This window comes from Macrobrachium nipponense, chromosome 26 (assembly GCF_015104395.2).
Source record: "Macrobrachium nipponense isolate FS-2020 chromosome 26, ASM1510439v2, whole genome shotgun sequence".
In the NCBI taxonomy this organism is placed as follows: Eukaryota; Metazoa; Arthropoda; class Malacostraca; order Decapoda; family Palaemonidae; genus Macrobrachium; species Macrobrachium nipponense.
In genome coordinates, this window is record NC_087215.1 from 26697024 (window position 1) to 26715798 (window position 18775).

Genomic DNA, 18775 nt, shown 5'->3' on the forward strand with positions numbered 1-18775 from the left:
CTAGCCAAACCTCTCCACAGATAAGGAAACCAGCCAGCAAATGCTTTCCAAGGAGAACCAGGACTACAGGACCTAACCATGCAAAACACTCACAAACAGAAAACCTAGTCATGTCCAGTACACCTCCGTTTTTTTACTTTGTTATTTATTTGCAGAATGTAACCACAAATGCCTCATTATAAATGTACAGAAAAATTTAGAAGTCAAAGCAACTTCACCTTGTGGTCGATGAGAATGCAGTAACACATCTTCATTCAACCACAGCCGAAGACAACATGCTGACTTATGGCTGTTGAATGGGGGACTCTCCACTCAACCATGTACCTCCAATTAACCACCTTGTTATTAGGTCTTAATGACCATTTCCAGCTTCAGCTGAAGAATTCTCCTATATACCTAGAAAGCAATGGTTTGTTACTTCCCCAGGCTCAAAAACCAACCATAAACACAAACAACCAACAACAATTTCCTGCTATAAGCATCATTAACTTCATGCTATCCATTTTTCAACATTTAGAAAATATGGAACTAATAGAAAATTTTTCTACTATCAGCATCTTGAACTTCATGATATTGGTTTATTCAAGACTTAAAAATGTAAGTTTTCATAATAAAATTTATTATTTGGATACTTACCTACTGTTAAATTTAGCTACATATATCTCCCTGCCGATTAGGCAAGTCAGCATTCAAACAAAAAAATCGAATGGCTACCCAGATGACTGTCTAGTTTACCTGTTCTCCTTTCAAATGTTTTAGCTCGTCAGAATTCTCCTTGACAGCCCACTAAGTTGTGGGGAGGCTGGGTGGGTCTACTTTAACAGTAGGTAAGTATCCAAATAATAAATTTTATTATGAAAATTTATATTATTTGAGATGAATCTTACCTACTGTTAAATTTAGCTAATTCCCTCATTAAGAAGAGGATGGTGGGTAGTGCAGCTCGACAAAATTCCGCTCAGTCATTTGAGCTAAAGGTTTCTTATACGAAACCCAAAACATTCTCACCTGATCTGGAATACTTGGTGGATTTTACTACCACCAGAAGTTGGATTCCATTCAGGGAGCAAGGCTCTCATACGTATGCAGCAAAGAGCAGCCTTGCAGAGAAAACCGCTTCGATTCAGCCAGCATGAAACGCAAGCGGTATGAGGGACCCCTGTGCCTGGGTCCAAAAGCCCTATAAAACGACAGTCACTTAAAATGAATACCTTTACAATATAAAGGTACGGTCCTATACAAAATTTGTGCCTTCATGCTCCCCAAAATATTAAAATGATATTGTTATTTTACAATAAAGTTTTGTACATACTTACCTGGCAGACATATACTTAGCTTACGTCTCTGACGTCACGACAGAATTCAAAACTCGCGGCTAACGCGACAGGTAGGTCAGGTGATCTACCTTACCCGCCGCTGGGAGGCGGTGTTGTAAGAACCATCATACCTTTCTTGCCAGATTTTTTTCTCTCTTATACCTGTCTCCTGAGGGAGGCTGGGCGGGCCATCAATCGTATATGTCTGCCAGGTAAGTATGTACAAAACTTTATTGTAAAATAACAATATCATTTTTGTACATGAACTTTCCTGTCAGACATATACTTAGCTGATTGACACCCTTGGTGGAGGGTACAAGACAGAAAATAACAAAGAAAAGGTAAACAACACCTGTTGTAGGATAAAAATAACCTTGGTTTCTTACCTGTTTAGGCTGAAGACTTCATAGATACTGTCTATTAGTCTGCATAGCCATAAGGCTACAGCGAGGGCGTGACCTACAGCTGAAAAGACTCTTTGGGTCTACTAACGGGACTTGATATCCGCTTACTTAGTAGAATCCAAGTCGGATCATGTCAATGGGGGTTCGCCCTCTTCTATGACAGAACCTGTCCACTACCAACGCAGGGAGCTTCAAACCAAATCCGATCACCTAACCAAACTAACGTTATTAGCATTACGAAACGAAAAAAGATGCCTACCTGCATCATTTTCATACACCATATGAACTCAATTACCAAAAAAAAAACAAGGGAAAAAACTACTAAGGATATGTTCCAGCTCCCTGCCCCAGCACCGAATCCGCCGATACGTACGGGCCTAACGCAAAGCACTCGTCATACGTAATACTGACGTCTTTTAGGTAGTGGTTGGCGAATACTGAATTACATCTCCAGAATGTAGTTTCATCAGATTCTGAAGAGACATATTCTTCTTAAGGCCAAGGAAGTGGCAATTGCTCTTACTTCATGAGCCTCGACTTTAGGATCTTGAAATGTTCCTCATTACAAGCTTTATGTGCTTCTTTCACACACTTCTAATGAAGAAAGACAGCGCATTTTTCGACAATGGTTCTGCTGGGGTCCTTTACAGACAACCATAGTCTATCCTCAATGCCCTTAAGGGTTTTCTTCTTCTGAAGGTAGTATTTTAAACTCCTAACAGGGCAAAGAGTTCTTTCAGGTTCTTCCCCCTACTATGGCAGATAAACCACGAACCTCAAAGTTCCTTGGCCACGGATTTGAGGGGTTCTCATTTTTGCCAAAAACGAAGCAAGGAAGGAAGACAAACCACGGAATCTCCTTTGAAACCTACCCTTCCTTCTAGGGCATGAATCTCACTAACCCTTTTAGCTGATGCTAAAGCCATGAGAAAGAGAGCTTTCATCGTGAGATCTTTGAAGGAGGCTAAATGTGGTGGTTCAAACCTAGCGGACCTCATGAAACGAAGAACCACATCCAGATTCCAACTTGGAACTTCGCTCGAGGTTTTCTTGGAAGATTCAAAAGATCTTAATAGATCATGAAGATCTTTGTTTTATTCGAAAGATCTAAATTCCTATGTCTGAACACCGCAGCCAGCATGCTTCGGTATCCTTTGATAGTAGATACTGCCAAACCGCATTTTCTCTGAGGAAAACTAGGAAATCTGCTATCTGAGTCACAGAGGTACTGGAAGAGGAAAAACTTCTGGTTCCTGCACCCAAACGGCGAAAGACGTCCCACTTCGACTGGTAGACTTTAAGGGTCGAAGGTCTTCTAGCTGAGGCGATAGCCTTAGCACTTTTGTCGAAAACCCCTTCGCTCTGACAAGACTTTTGACAGTCGAAAGCCAGTCAGATTGAGAGAGCGGGGAGGTTTCTGTGATACCTGTCGAAGTGGGGTTGTTTGAGCAAATCTTGTCTTTGTGGAAGTGCTCTTGGAAAGTCCACCAACCATTCCAGTACCTCTGTGAACCAATCTTGGGCGGGCCAGAACGGAGCTACTAGCGTCATTCTTGTCCTCTCCTGAGATAGCAAATTTCTTGAGGGTTTGTTCCTAGTACTTTGAAGGGGGGGAAAGGCTGTAGACGTCTAGCCCTGTCCAATCTAGGAGGAACGCATCCACTGATACTGCTCCTGGGTCTGAGATCGGGGAGCAGTAAAGTTCGATTCTTGCGTTCTTTGCTGTTGCAAAGAGATCGATGTGAGGTCTGCCCCATCTTCTCCACAGTCTTGGCATACTTCTGAGTGGAGGGTCCCACTCGGAAGGCAGGAGTTGATTCTTCCTGCTCAGGAGATCGGCCCTGACGTTCCTTTCTCCCTGTACGAATCTGGTGAGAAGACTGATCTTCCTTGTTTGAGACCACAGCAGAAGATCCCTTGCTGTTTCGTACAGGGAGAAGGAGTGCGTCCCCCCCTGTTTTTTTGATGTACGCCAAGGCTGTTGTTGTCCGAATTGACCTGCACTACTGCATTTCGGACGTGGGGTTCGAAGGCTTTCAATGCCATCCAGACTGCCATCAACTCTTTCTTGTTGATGTGCCAGGACACCTGTCCCCCTTCCAGGTGCCTGACACTTCTCTATTGTCCCGAGCGTCGCTCCCCAACCTGCCTCCGATGCGTCGGAAAACAACACATGGCTGGGGTTCGGCATGTAGAAGACATTCCTTCCACAAATCGAAGTGGGTGTTCCACCACCGAAGGTCTCTCTTGATTTCCCTTGAGATCTTGAAGGAGAACTCCAGATCTAGGGAGAGACGCCTCCAGTTCTGGTATAGGAAGAACTGTAGAGGCCTGAGATGCAACCTTCCCTAGAGAAACGATTGCTCCAGCGAGGAGAGTGTCCCCAGCAAGACTCATCCACTCCCCTCGCTGTGCATGCATCTTTCCTCTAGGAAGGTCGTTATTTTCTCGTAGCAACGAGCTATCCTCTCTGGCGACGGAAAAAGAAACCCGAAAAGCCAGAGAAGCTATCCGAATCCCCAGATAGATCCTCTCTTGACTGGGGATTAATTGAGACTTCTGGAAGTTCACCAGAATCCCAGCGAACTTGCCAATGTAAGGGTCTTTTGAAGGTCTCCAGACATCTTTCTTGAGACTCTGCTCTGATTAGCCAGTCGTCGAGATAAAGCGACACCCTCACTTCCTCCAAATGTAGCCACTTCGCCACGTTTTTCATTAACCCCGTGAAAACTTGGGGTGCAGTTGATAGGCCGAAGCACAAGGCCTTGAATTGGAAGATGTTTCCCTCCCATCATGAATCGTAGATACTTCCGTGAAGAAGGATGGATCGGCACATGAAAGTAAGCGTCCTGAAGGTCTAGAGACACCATCCAGTCCCCTGGACGAAGAGCCGCTAACACTGAGGAAGTTGTCTCCATGGCGAACTTCCTCTTTTCCACAAAGACGTTCAGGGCGCTTACATCCAACACCGGTCTCCATCCTCCTGAGTTCTTCGGACTAGGAAAAGTCTGTTGTAAAAGCCCGCAGAGCGGGGATCTTTCACTAGTTCTATAGCCTCCTTCTCTAGCATGAGATCTACTGCTAGAGAAAGGGCTTGATTCATGATGGGGTCCTTGTACTTGGCTACCAACTCCCTCGGAGTTGTCGTCAATGGTGGTCTTGACGAGAAGGGAATGAGGTATCCTTTGCTGACAATCGATAGGGACCAATTGTCTGCCCCTTTGTGGGCCCAGACGTCGGCAAATTTCAGTAGTCTGGCACCCACTGATGTCTGGAGTCCTTGACCGCTATTTCTTCCCTCTGACTGACTTAGAGAAGGTTTTACCTCTCTTAAAAGGTCTAGTCCCTCTGGTTGCAGAACCTCTGACAGCGGGTCCTCCTCGAAAGGGCTCCTGTCTCAGAGGAGTCTCTTTCTTGGTCTTGGGTTGGAAGACAGAGCGAGGTTTCCTGGCCGCCTGGGCTAACATGTCCTGAGTAGCCTTAGCTGAAAGGGCACTCGAGACACTTGGATAATTTTCTTGGGGAACAGAAGAGGAGAGAGTTGAGCATACAAGAGCGAGGCCCTTTGCGCATGAGACACTGCCTTCGTGAGAAACGAACAGTAGACCGACCGTTTCTTAAGCACTCCAGCTCCAAACAGTGAGGAGACTTCACTCGATCCGTCTCTCACTGCTTTACCCCATGCAACGTGAGGACACAGTTAAGATCTTCAGGAGACAGAGCATCTGGGGTCTGGGTCTTATTAGCCAGAACACCCAAAGACCAATCAAGGAAGTTGAAAACTTCCAGGACTCGGAACATTCCCTTCAGTAAGTGGTCAAGTTCGTTCATTCCCCACGTAGTCTTGGCGGACAAGAGGGCGGAACGACGAGCAGAATCCACTAATGAAGAGAAGTCCGAGTCCGCAGACGAAGGGAGAGCGAGGCCTAAAGGTTCTCCCGATTCGTACCAGAATCCCAATCTGCCGGTCAGTTTAGACGGAGGGAAAGAAAAAACCGTCTTCCCTTTCTCTTCCTTAGAAAGGAGCCATTCCCCAAAACCTCTCAGCGCCTTCTTCATGGAAACAGTAGGTTTCATCCTTACACAAGACGAAACCTTCGACGTCTTCGAAGTGGAGAATAACGAAAGAGGAGAAGGGGGAGCCACAGGAGAAAGGATATCTCCAAACTCTTGCAGGAGTAACTCTGTTAGTCTCTTATAGGAGGAAACTGAGGCGTCTTTTGGTCCTTCTTCTTCTGAGGGGTCCTGTTCCTCCTGAGCTGAAGAGCCCTCCTGATCCTTAGCGCGACTATCCTAAAGGAGTCTCTAGAGGAAGTTAGACGTATACGTCTTGGAGACAATGCTTCAGGCAAGTGTCTACTTGCAACATCCTTCTTGTCTGGAGGAGTGCGTTTCCCAGATTCTTGAAGCCTAATAGGAGTCAGGCGGCAGTCAGGTGCAGAGCGCCTGTTTGAAGAAGAACTTCTATCAGGCTCTTGGCGCCTATCCAAAGGAGAGCGGCTACCAGGCGAACGGCGCCTGCCATACGAAAAGCGCCTAACCAGGGCTCTTGGCGCTGAACCGAGGCGAGAGAATCTCTGGCGACAGCGCCTACTAGGTGAGCGCCTACCAGGGGAGAAGCGCCTGCTAGGTCTCGGCGCCCTGACTCTAGGAGAGTAAAAGTCGGGAGAAGAGCGCCTGCCAGGCGAAACGCGCCTAACAAGCTCTTGACGCCTGTCCAGCGAAGGGCGCCTGTCCGATTTAGGGCGCTTGTCAACCGGAGAGTGGAGGCGAGACGAGGAGCGGGCTACGAGGTGAGTAGTGCCTACTAGGCTCTTGGCGCCTGTCAAGGGGAGCGATACCTGTCTCGAGAAGAGCGTCTGTAGGGTGAGGATCTCCTACGCGCAGTTTGCTCCTTGTCCGAAGGAGAAACTTGTCTGTCAGGCGAATGTCGCTTAGACGCAGATGTGATCTTGTCCGAAGCAGAAAGCCTCCTGCGAGAATCCGAGAACGCACAGGTGAGCGCGCCGCTTCCGTCGAATAGCGAGAGTCAGGAGAGGGGAGCCTGGACTTCTTTACAGGAAGCGAGACGTCCTTCCTACGACGAGAGACACGCAAAGAGAGCCAGCCAGAGCCGAAATTTGCGCCTGAAGGTTAGCCAACACCCTTGCAGGAGAATTCACAAACTCGTGAACAGGAGACGAGGCTCGATCTCCGCTCGGGGAACGATACTCCTGAGATCTCTTACGCTTCTTCGCTTCCACCTCAGGCTCTTCCGAAAAAAAACTTCAGGGCTGGAATGGCGGGCGCAGGGAGCGTTCCAGGCTCTCTTCGAAGGGCGCGAGGCTTCCGAAGAGCTCCATCCTCTTTTAGGAGAAGGCGAAGGCGAAGACGAGAAGCACTGGCGCAAAATTTCCTCTTCTTGGAGCGATCCAAGGTAGCCTGGGAACGATCAACAGGAGCTACCGAGGGGACGCCTGACCGTTGGGATGCTCCCTAACCTTCCTGCTCTTTCAAAAGGACTTTCTCCTCCACTGGGACTGGGAGTCTGGAAGAGGTCTAGGCCTGGAAGCATTAGGGAGCCGATCAGACGCACCCTCCACTGCACTGGGTTCACTGCACAAATCACTATTGGAACCACTCTTACCTTCTAGTTGCTTGATTTTCCTCTCCATACTGCGAATGGTGGCTTTCATTGAGGCCACTTCCGAAGGCGCATCTTCGGCTTCGGTGCAGGGAGCAGGAGCTGAAACTGACAAAGGAGCTACTTCTAAAATAGGATTATCTACATCCAACTCGCTAATACGAGATCTACTACTGCTCCTGGAAGAAGCTTTCCTAACTTTATCCTTTTCAAGCTTCCTCAAGTAGGAAGACAAAGACTTCCATTCATCCTCATTCAGCTTTTCACATTCATTACAAGGGTTATTAAAGGTGCATTCATTCCTCTACACTTCAAACATTCCGTGTGAGGGTCTACCGCAGCTTTCGGTAGCCTCACTTACACTCAGTCATACAACAAACTCTAAACATAGCAGTTTTTGTAGTATCAACATCAGACATCATGAATCCAAGAAAAAAATCCAAAGAAAAGTCCAATAACTGTCCACAAATCGCGAATGCCAGGCCAAAAGATCGGGTACTTCACCAAAAGTCCGTAGAAACAATCCAGGGCGAAAACGAGAAAAAGAATCCAACTGTCAAGAGGTACCGACAACAGGTGTGGTCGACACCGACGACAGAAAAAAATCTGGCAAGAAAGGTATGATGGTTCTTACACCCGCCTCCCAGCGGCGGGTAAGGTAGATCACCTGACCTACCTGTCGCGTTAGCCGCGAGTTTTGAATTCTGTCGTGACGTCAGAGACGTAAGCTAAGTATATGTCTGACAGGAAAGTTCATGTACAAAAACCCGGGATTTAAACAAAAGAGCCTAAAGAATTGCTCTTTTTTTCCAGTTTAGGAAAAGACTACCCACTACTAGTAACGGATTAAGGGCTTTACTGTTTTCAAACACAATTCTGTATACTTAAGGTAGTGATTGGGCAAAAACTGAATTGTACTTCTACTGTGACACATCAATCCTATTCTGGAGTGACAAATTGACTTAACACTAAATGAAGTTGTAACTGCTGCTCACATTATGAATGTTTAACTTCAAAAAGGTAGAAGATATGGAGCTAGTTCTCATTCACTAGCCTATCCATTATGTCACAGAGGACCTTGTGTTCCTTGACAAAGTTTCCAAAAATCATAACACAAAAGGTTAACTTTGCCTAACCTTCACAAATACATTCTAGGTTTTCTAAAACCACAAAATAAAAGTTAACTTTGCCTTCAAGTTTAACCATTGGCAAAGGCGTTATAAGTTTCTAAAAATCACAACACAAAAGGTTAACTTTGCCTCTTCCAGGCTTAACCTTCACAAACACAGTCTAGGTTTTCTAAAACCACAAAACAAAAGGTTGATTTTTGCCTCTTCCAGGCTAACCTTTAACAACATGTTTTCTTAAAACCACAAAACCAAAGGTTAACTTTGCCTCTTCCAGCATTTACCTCTGACAAAGATGTTCAAGGTCTCTAAAAGAATGATAAAAATGTTCTAAGTTTAACCTTTATATTCAAATGCCCAACAGGATAGAGAAGTTTCCTCTTCCCCATCGCCCACCACCCAAGGGGTTACATTGGAATTCTTACAGAGAACTGTAAAGCATAGCCTTAACATCACCCTCAGCTCTAGGGCAGAAAGCTAAAATAGCATTCCCTTTACACCAGATTAAAGAAGGGTGCTGACAATAAATTTACTTATTAACCACTACTAAATAAAAGGTTTCACAGTAAATTCAGATAAAGTTTAGATCTGCATCTAAACTCCAGAGAGAGACTGATATAGAGATGAAGGGGGTTCAATCTCAACACCATACAGTGCTGGTCCCCAGCAAGATCTAAAAGTACTTGATGCAATACCGAGGAAAGTACGTATGGAACAATAACTTTAGAAGTTGACAGTGAAAAGTCTTATCTCCTCTAAACAGAAAACATTGACGTCTACAAGGTTCCAGGTGCTGAAAATTCCTCTAGAATGGTATCCTCAGCAACACACAGACCACTGCTTCTGACCCCAGGCCATGGCAGTTTTAAATTAAGGACAGATCCTATGATAACTTGAAAATCTTATTATTGGGAGGGGATATTCTAACATCTCCAAGCAGTTAAGGAGATGCCTACGTCAATGGAACTATATGTGATTGTGTAGTAGAGTTGATTTCTTCTCAACGGAAGAATGAGACATCTACCAAGAGCAAAGGAAATAATGAAAATTTTTGCCTTGAGGCTACAAGGGCTCTACAGGAGACTAAGCAATTCTTGAACTTGAAATTGCTCAACAGAATTCAGAGTAGGTACGAGGGGCAGGCCTATGAGTCTGAATTAGGCAAAATTTAAGGAAACATCCACTGCTCAAGCCTGAGGGCCAAGAAAGTAGTAGTAATCATTCGGATGTCCCTGTTCATCTACCTGCTAGGAAGCTAAATGAGTGTTCCTTAAATCCATACCAAGTGCGAAACTTACGGATGTAAAGGCCCTTGTAGGAGTTGTTCTTCCTGAATCCCCAATTGCAAAAACACTGTCCTTCCACAGAATGGATGATCCAACCAATATGTTATTTCATTTCACTCAAAGCAGCAAACTTCCCACAAAGACTTTGTTTCTGACTGGGAATAAACCTGCTAAGCATCCTGATGTCTTTCCACTGCCCTGACATCTAAAAAGTTTTACCAGGTGTAGTGTTGACCATTCTATGTTGCATGAAAATGTAATGACACTAGTTAAATACTGTGTTGCATGACAGAGGGAAAAGACCAAAACTTGGAAGGTTTAAGAACCAAATGGACGATTCCTGGTTACAGTGTCCCTCCTAAAGTTGTTCTGGATTACTTACAAATTTAATGAACATTATTTGTAAGTCGTAATTCTTACGCTGAAACTGTACATTAATTGAGTATGATTATCTGACATGTTTCCTAATATGGAAAAGCCCTTACCATATAGGAAGTTTCTTTCAGGTCTAAAATCTTCAAGCAGCACATGCCTATTCATCTTACCGACAAGCATGCATAATTAAATATCATCCCCACATCACTAGATAAGAATGGGGATATAAAGAATTAACAAAATAATGCATAGAAATTGGGCCAGAAGAAGCAACAGGTCCTTGGCCTTTGGAATACTGTTGACAGAGTTGGCTAACTTGAATCACTGATTCAGTACGTAGAAGTGTCTTGCTCCTAAAGTCAACACCATCTACCAATGGGCAACAAGTCCGACATAACTTATAGAGGGCTGCACACTAACCCAAACAAAGTGGACAGAACAGCAATACCTTCTAGTAAAAACCTCTTGAAGGAACTTGCATGACTGTGGATGTATGGTAAGTGGAATACATTCTGCATGTTTACCACAAGTCTGACCATTCTTTGGAAGGGCACTAAAACCATGCTAGAAAACCAACAAGTATATGGGCAGACACTTACTGTTATTCAGTTGCCAAACATCCAAGAATATCTCCAATTACTAATGGGTGTCTTCCTAAAGAATTACCCTTGGACCATCATTCCCTCTATATACAATCTCCTACTAAAAGAGACTTATGAAAGATTTCTGCTGAAGACAAGGGAAGCTATAAGAGGAAGATTAAACCAGTGGAGGACAACCAAAAAGAAACACAACTGCCCTTCACCGTCTCCACCATATAACATACTGGTCCCAAGTCTCTCCATGCATGTTAGGAGGTTGCAACTGTCCATATCCCAGAACCTGAATCTGCACTTATCCCCGAAAGGTATAAAATAAGACTACCAATAGATAATCCCTTTTTGCCTTAAACCGAGCTGCATAAGCAGACAGGAAGCGAAAGTGTTCTCACTTCTTCCAAACCGAGTGAGTATAAGCATGAGGACATTACCTTGCAGCATCAGAAATGAGTTACTCGTTTCCTTGCTAAAAAACTGCTGCTGGGTTGGCGTCTCCACCTCTCTAAGAAGTCATGAGACGAGACAACATAGATAAAAGGTAATAACTCAAGTTAGACTGAAAATCCATCAGCATGTCTGTCAGTCTCAAGTTTGTTTCCCCACAAGAAGGAGAAAGAAAACGAACCTCCTACTAAAGATGGTTAAAGGACCAGTAAGCGTTGTACAGCAAAAGGCGGCCTTCGGCTCTCCGCGACTTTAAAAGACAAGATGACAAGCCAAGGCAGACACAAAGGGAGATTGTGTGTCTGAGGACAAGAAAAGTTATGAAATGCTCTCTAATTGGAGAAAGCGTCGGTTCTCTTCTCCAATATTTAGAGAGCGCCAAAATACGCTAAGAGAATTAAGATATATTCTCTATGTGGCCTCTATCCTCAACAAAATGAGGATACAGCAAGGCGTAGTGTGGCAACAAATGCCGACCAGCCCAAATGAGCTCCTCCAACTCTGTTCAAACTCTTCTTCCATCAGCAGGCGATGAGAGGAGACAGCTGCCGACAGGAGGTAAACAAAAGAGCTTAAAGGATTGCCCTTTCTTCGCAACCCTTGTCAATAAGAGGTGACAGCAGCTGAGTGCTGTATCGAATCCACCACGACTCGGGACTCGGCCAAGTCCGCACTCTGCACAAGTCAACTACATTCACACGAGTCAACAATGTCCACAGCAGGGTTCCCAGATGTATCAGACCAAATTATCTACTAAATCTCTTCAAATTATCATATTTTGATTAATAATCATTTATCGTACAGAGGGTCAAATTATCGTACTCGTACGATAATTATCATACGTCTAGGAACCCTGGTCCACAGTCCGCATGAGTCGACAGAGGGAAAGAGAACAAGGCGCCAAAAGTGGGAGGCGGTGGGAAAGGAGTTACAACAACGCTCCCGTCTTGTCCGAAAGCGATCGTACATACTTGAAAGTATGTATTCCTATATGAAATTAAGTTAGACATCTCTGAAGCTAGAATATCTAACTCAGCAAGAACTTTAGATACTACAGACAGTGTAGACTTGAAAGAGAAACATTAATTGAGGCAGTAGCAAGAGATTTGCCAATAGCCGAAGAGGAAGCACGCAAAGAACGAACACATGCATAACGAAGAAAAAGGAAAATGCTAGCAGACGAGAATTTTGAGTAACCAAAACATGAAAGATAAACAGTCGACTGAGTCGACATATCTAAATGTGTCAAACTCGCAACAGATACATAATCATCTCAATAAAATGTCTATACCTATATCATATATTATTAAGACTATGCATGCTAACACCTCAAACTAGGTGTTGAAGACGACAGAATGCACCTACAGAGCGAGCATTAACGCTTACCGAAATGGTCCTTATGTAAACTCTTTAACGGTCCTAGGCGATCGCTTTAGCGGTCCTTTGGCGAACGCTTTAAAACGAGATTCAGACCATGAAAAGGGCGAACTTCAAAGTAGGTATTGTTTGTTTGTTTGTATGGTGCTTTTACGCTGCATGGAACCAGTGGTTATTCAGCAACAGGACCAACAGCTTTACATGACTTCCGAACCACGTCGAGAGTGAACTTCTATCACCAGAAATACACATCTCTCACTCCTCAATGGAATGGCCAAGAATTGAACCCGCGACCACCGAGGTGGGACGCTAATACCATACCAACCACGCTGCCGAGGCGCTCGAAGTAGGTATTAGAGGGCACAGAATCCCATCGTCCCGAGAACCGATCTGGTTCCCAGGCAGCGGACGTTTCTAACTGTTGCAGGGTAGTCCTAGGCTCGGACTACGTACAGACGAGGGCACCAACACCTTACTTCTAACAGGGAACGCGAAAATGAGTGCACACTGGAGGGATTCGGAACGTTCCCGTCACAAACTCAATTTAAATTGTATTCAAACTAAAAATAGGTTAATGTTCTAACTTCTCGTTACGCTTTTCCTGAACTGATGGGGAGCAGAAGGCTGAGCTACAATGGAACTCAATACTGGCCTACTGAAATGCCTAGTCTGTGTAGGGACAGCATGACACGTTTAAGTCCTGATCTAACTAATTGCTTTCGCAGTCTATTAGTTTCCAGTCTTCCTATGTCTGACATATTCAGGCATAAATTTCTCAGAACAATTCCCTACATTCTTCACATCTAGTAGTTCCGAGATCACACTCTGTACCCCTCCCAGTACAAAGAAATGTTGATCAACTTCCAATTTTACCATCCTGGTTACACCAAAACATTCCTACATAGCCTGATGTTATTGGCTTTGCTTCCGGTGGAAGAAATCCTAGGAAAATGAAATTACAATACCGTAAACAGGTGTAAAACAGCCAAACTTCATAGTATACCAACAATCGCCTAGCCGTAATGGCGGCAAGGAGAATTCTGACAAGAGCTAAAACATTCGAAATACATCTGGTGGAGAACAGGTAAACTAGACAGTCATCCGGGCAGCCATTCGATTTTTTTGTTTGAATGCCGACTCGCCTAATCGGCGGGGAGATATAGCTAAATTTAACAGTAGGTAAGATTCATCTCAAATAAACAAAACTCCAAACATATACTACAAATACCAATTACAACTTGAGCAACTCGGCTCAGTGGAGGAGGGCTAATATCAACTTAAACACTCACCTCGCCTTCATCCGTGAGAGCCAGTGAGTGATGAGATCCAGCAGCGACCCGTATGACCCGTTTGTTGTGGAGATGTGTGGTCACAAGATAAGGTGTAAGGCCTTGGTTTGTGGACCCATTTCCAAGCTGACAATAACCATTGTGACCCCAAGAGTAAAGCTCCCCACTTTCAGTATATGCTAAAACGTGGGGCCCACTACCATAGGCAATCCCTGAGGTAGATTCAAAACAGATGAACTTCAAATACTAATATACATATTACTACAAATAATAAACATTACTGCAAATAATAAACAACTTCAAATAGAATGTTATCAAAGCTTCTAGAGTAAGTCCTAAATTAAAACCAGTAACACTCATGAGAAACTCTCTTTGATCAAATCTTAAAGAATTAATTACAATAGTGCTACATTATCTCTGAGAAAAACCACTCACGTCTAAATCCTAACCTAAAATTACAAATATGTGCTAAATTAAGGGCTTCTGACTTAACAAGTTAGGACTCCAATATACTATAACTTGATAATCATTCAGCACAGCTGTATAATTACCCGCTGCAACTTCCTATAGTCCTTTGTATTACACCAAAGAGCAAAATCTACAACTTTTCTGAATTTGAATAAGTAGAGCATTTCTTACCTTTCACTTTTTTCTGACACAGGGCTTCTATCTTACGAGGAACCATGGTGCTGTTTTGGTCTCCAACTCCAAGGCATCCTGAACCATTAAAACCAAGTGCATAAACATCATCATCCTTTGTCACAATTACAGCTTCGTTACCTAGACTCCCTGTAAATAAGTAGCATGTGATTACAAGGTTTCAGAGATACGTGTTGTACACTGACAATAAGTATGTATCAAGAAACTGTATTCACTTTATTACAAAATGAAAAATAAGACTATTTAATTCATTATAAAAAGAAAACTCTGTACTTAATTCATTATAAAATGAAAACCTAGCAAATGAATAACGAATACACAAGGGAAAGGTCACAATCAAGATCACAACGATGTTTAAATATTTCCCAATCAGGTTAAAAAATGACTGCAGCATCCCGAGATCATTTATGGTCACTTTATATAATGAGTGACAACATAACCATAGTGGCACATGTCAGAAAGAGGAAAGAATGTTCTCCCTTCACTTCTGCCAGTTGATTATGCAGATGTACGAGTGGGTAATTCACTATGCCATTTAGCTGTCAGCAGACATTCTATCCAAAGGAATGTTTTGGCAGACCAGCTTAGCTGTCATGGACAGTTAGTCATGACACATTGGTCACTAATTTTTTACATGAGGAAAGGCCTTTTGAGCTATGAGAACTCTAGTTATCAACTGGTTTTCCACTTGGCTAAACATGGCTGCCTTGGAGGGATTTTGGGTAATCCTTGTAACTCCTTGTTGGGCCAGGCTGAGTGGCTTCCCAATCTGCCAACTTTTTTGGTTGAGGCACCCAGAGATTCCCATTTGGCTCACTCTTCTGTTAGCCACACATATTGAGGTAGCCTTGCCTAACTTGTACTACTATGTAATTGGACCATCGTCTCTGTCTGATTGGTGAATGAGAAGAATGGATTGGATGTGAATGTGATGATTGGTACCATAATGAATGTTTGCATCTTGGTGAAGTAAGCAAAAGAACACTATGAAACTGAGATGGCAATGCCCAAATTGCTATGAGTTTGCCTGGAAATGGCGAGATAATTAAGAAATTCTTCAAAATGAATACGTATAAGAAGCTTGAAAAAGAATGTGAGAGTCAAAATGGCAAAATTGCTGAATTGCAGAGTCAGCTACCCATCACACTTGACAAGAAGAGTGCTGAGTCTGCATATGGCCCACTTGCCAGTGTGCAAGATTGGGCTATGAAATTTGAAAATCTTTAAAAGAAAGTTGTTGATTTAATAATGAAAAATATGGCTGCTCCTCAACCTAAGATTATATACCTATGCTGAAAAGTTAAAGGAAAGAATCTGTTGATCATTAAGTATTAATAATCATCTAGGATAATCACTGACAGGAGAGATAATGTTGCAAATGTCTTAAAGGCCATTCCTATTATTGATACTAGGTCAACGAAGCACAGTCATGTTATTTTAAATTTTGCTGATGAACATATTCACGACTTGGTGGCGAATAAGATTAGAAATGATGTTCAGGGAACTGACATTAAAATGATCGGAAAATATTAACCTAAGATCATGATTTGCAAAGCATATGAAGCAGAACAGGAGGTAAGACATGATTGAGAATAGTTATTTGCAATCAATCTCCAAAATTGCTAAAAAGAAATAATTTGTGCTTAAAAAGCCGGCCTCTAGACTAGAATAACGTTTCACTAGATATTGAAGTATGAGCTTGAGGTTAGGATGGCTGTTCATGGTAAAGCCAACTGAGATGGGGCAATTATATGGTGAGAGGCAGATATCATGTCACCACTTGCTACTATTGTCAAAGATTTGGTCATTTAGAGAAATATTGTGGGTTCAAGGAAATAGCTGGGGAGTTAACATGTGGATTGCTGCTTATATGGATCATGGCTATACTTGCTAACAGAAATTTATTAAAATGTGGTTACGTGAATATCCAATCTGTGAAATAAAACACTACAGATTAGAGACTTAATAACTAAACATTCAATCGATCATGGCTGAAAGACTGTGAAACTGCCACAATTGCTGAAATGACCGCACCAATGCATAGTTTCCTTCACGTTCCTGGGGAAGGCAGGGGGGTGGGGTTGGTCTTTTTGTAAACAGGTAGTGTACTGATATCAGGCTTGTAACAAGAGCTGATGTAAAACATTTTGAATATCTTGCGGCAGATTTTACATACTCTGGTATAAGGATGTCTTTCATCATGGTCTATAGATCCCTCAACAAATGTAAATGTCTTTTTAGATGAGCTTGATGTGATTGACATATCTGCAGTAAGTGTTTTTATCTGTGGTGAGTAGGAGATTTTGAAGAGTGTATTATAGAACAAATTTCATCTTGAGCTGAAGCAGATTGAAGATTTGAAGTCTGTCAAATAGAAACTTAAAACCTTTTTGTTTAATCAATGCTCTGTTATGGAACATCAAACAGTGAATGTGGAAGTTGCAGTATGATCAAACACATCAGATGACTAAACTGTTACTTTGATAATGGGGGTCCTGCGAGCACTAAGGAAGTGGTGCGGGATTCCAATAAGCAATCAAGTAAAGTAACATTCTAGGTCAGGTTAGATAAGGGTGCATTTTCACCAGTCATGAAGAAAAGAATACCATAGGTTAAGGGAAGATTAATCACTGCATTGCTCTATAATCTATGATACCCAAGGCTAAGATAAGTGGGCAGGTCTTTGTAGCCCCATGTCCAAAGGTTGTCAGGAAGGACTGAATGTCCTACAGTAGGTTGGGTATGGTTGGGTTAAGATGCATCCATGTACTTCACTTGTTCCCCTTCCAAAAACCCCTACGTTCCCACAGTAGGCCATACATTTCCAATTGAAATTGAGCTTAGCCTAGTAGTTTGTCAAATTTTAAAAAATCTTGTTTCATCTTTATAGGGTAAAAAACCGCATGGTACAGGGGTGGACCATGTACGATCAATGTGTACAACCCCCAAAAAAGTACATTATAACGCGTCCTGACATCGGAGATGGGCATCAGACGCGACTTGTTGTTGGTGAGAAACGGAGCTAAAGACCTCTACTCTGGTGTCAGGACGCGTTATAATGTACTTTTCTTGGGGTTGTACACATTGATCGTACATGGTCCACCCCTGTACCATGCGGTTTTTTACCCTAGATACCAGATTAAAAAATTTAAGTTGCGCTGAAGTAAAATTTAAGTTACTAAGCCTATCCTTATGTCAAGTACCTATTGCAGTTACCTATGCACATAGGTATCTACTAATAAATTACACTCTTTTGCTACCCTCAACGTACAAATTTTGTTTTCCCCTAATTTCTGTGCTGCCTAGGTAGGTAGCTAGGCTAGGTACACTTTTTGAAGTCACAAAAAGAGGCTTGCTCCACAATGATGGTGATAAAAAGTCACCATATATAATTAAAACAAATGCAAAGTACACATATTCCATATATCTTTATTGATTAATTATTTTTATCCAGTTTAACCTCTCTACCTAACATCTAGGTAGGTATACCTAAAACAGACCCAACCTTGGTCCTAAATTAGCCTACCGTGGGTTAGGTCATACTTACAAAAACTAATTTCAAAAGCCCAAAGGCCGTCACTCTCACCATAGTTTTACGTTCTGAAAGATCCCTAATTAAAAACACTATTCCTGCTGAAAAAAACAAGCTCTATTCATTGACATCAAACACATTTCTAGTCGATTTATAGATTCGAGTCTACAATGGAAAGGTTTTCTCATGGGGTGAAGAGGTTAGCTTACCGAAGACACAAGCTAATTTCATTTTCTCCACAAAATCTGCCTTCAGCAAGCTGAATATGGGCCATTTATCGAGTTCCATGTCGATAAATTGTCCTAAACTGATTTAGGCCCCTAAGTCTCTGCTACCTTCACAACACAGCTGATCATGACAGACTAACACTTGCAGTTGTTGATAGGTTGTGAAAACGAATGAAATTATCGTACAATTATCTAAAGATGTCGTATTTGACAGGTTTAGATAGATTAAAAAGGACCTTCGGATAAGAAGAATGATGCAGTTATAAAGACCACAGCAGCAAATATAAAGTTTCAAGAGTAAGGTTCTCAAAGTTCAAAGAAGAGTTGCCAGTGTGAATACGTTCTTCAACGTCATCATCGTACATATGCTGAACCTTTGTTGGTTAATCATCGTACACATGCTAAAACCTTTGTTGATCTTCATTCAAGGGTACTTTAGAACTCATGCTACGTTATTATGGCAATTACTTTTTTGTAAGAATACATTTGTCTTAAATTTCTTGGGGAAAAATAAAA

General features: G+C 42.7%; 1 protein-coding gene across 1 annotated transcript in view; it reads right to left on the reverse strand.

Annotated features, from left to right (window-relative positions):
• LOC135200086 (RCC1 and BTB domain-containing protein 1-like) overlaps window positions 1–18433 on the reverse strand; it is a 57204-nt gene extending 38771 nt beyond the window's left edge. The window contains exons 1-3 of the mRNA XM_064228397.1: window positions 18242–18433; window positions 14480–14629; window positions 13841–14052 (exon numbers count right to left, since the gene is read on the reverse strand). Of these exons, the coding sequence (XP_064084467.1) occupies window positions 13841–14052; window positions 14480–14629; window positions 18242–18320 (441 nt within the window). The 5' untranslated portion in view covers window positions 18321–18433. The remainder of the gene's footprint in view (window positions 1–13840; window positions 14053–14479; window positions 14630–18241) is intronic.
• Window positions 18434–18775: the final 342 nt, after the last annotated feature.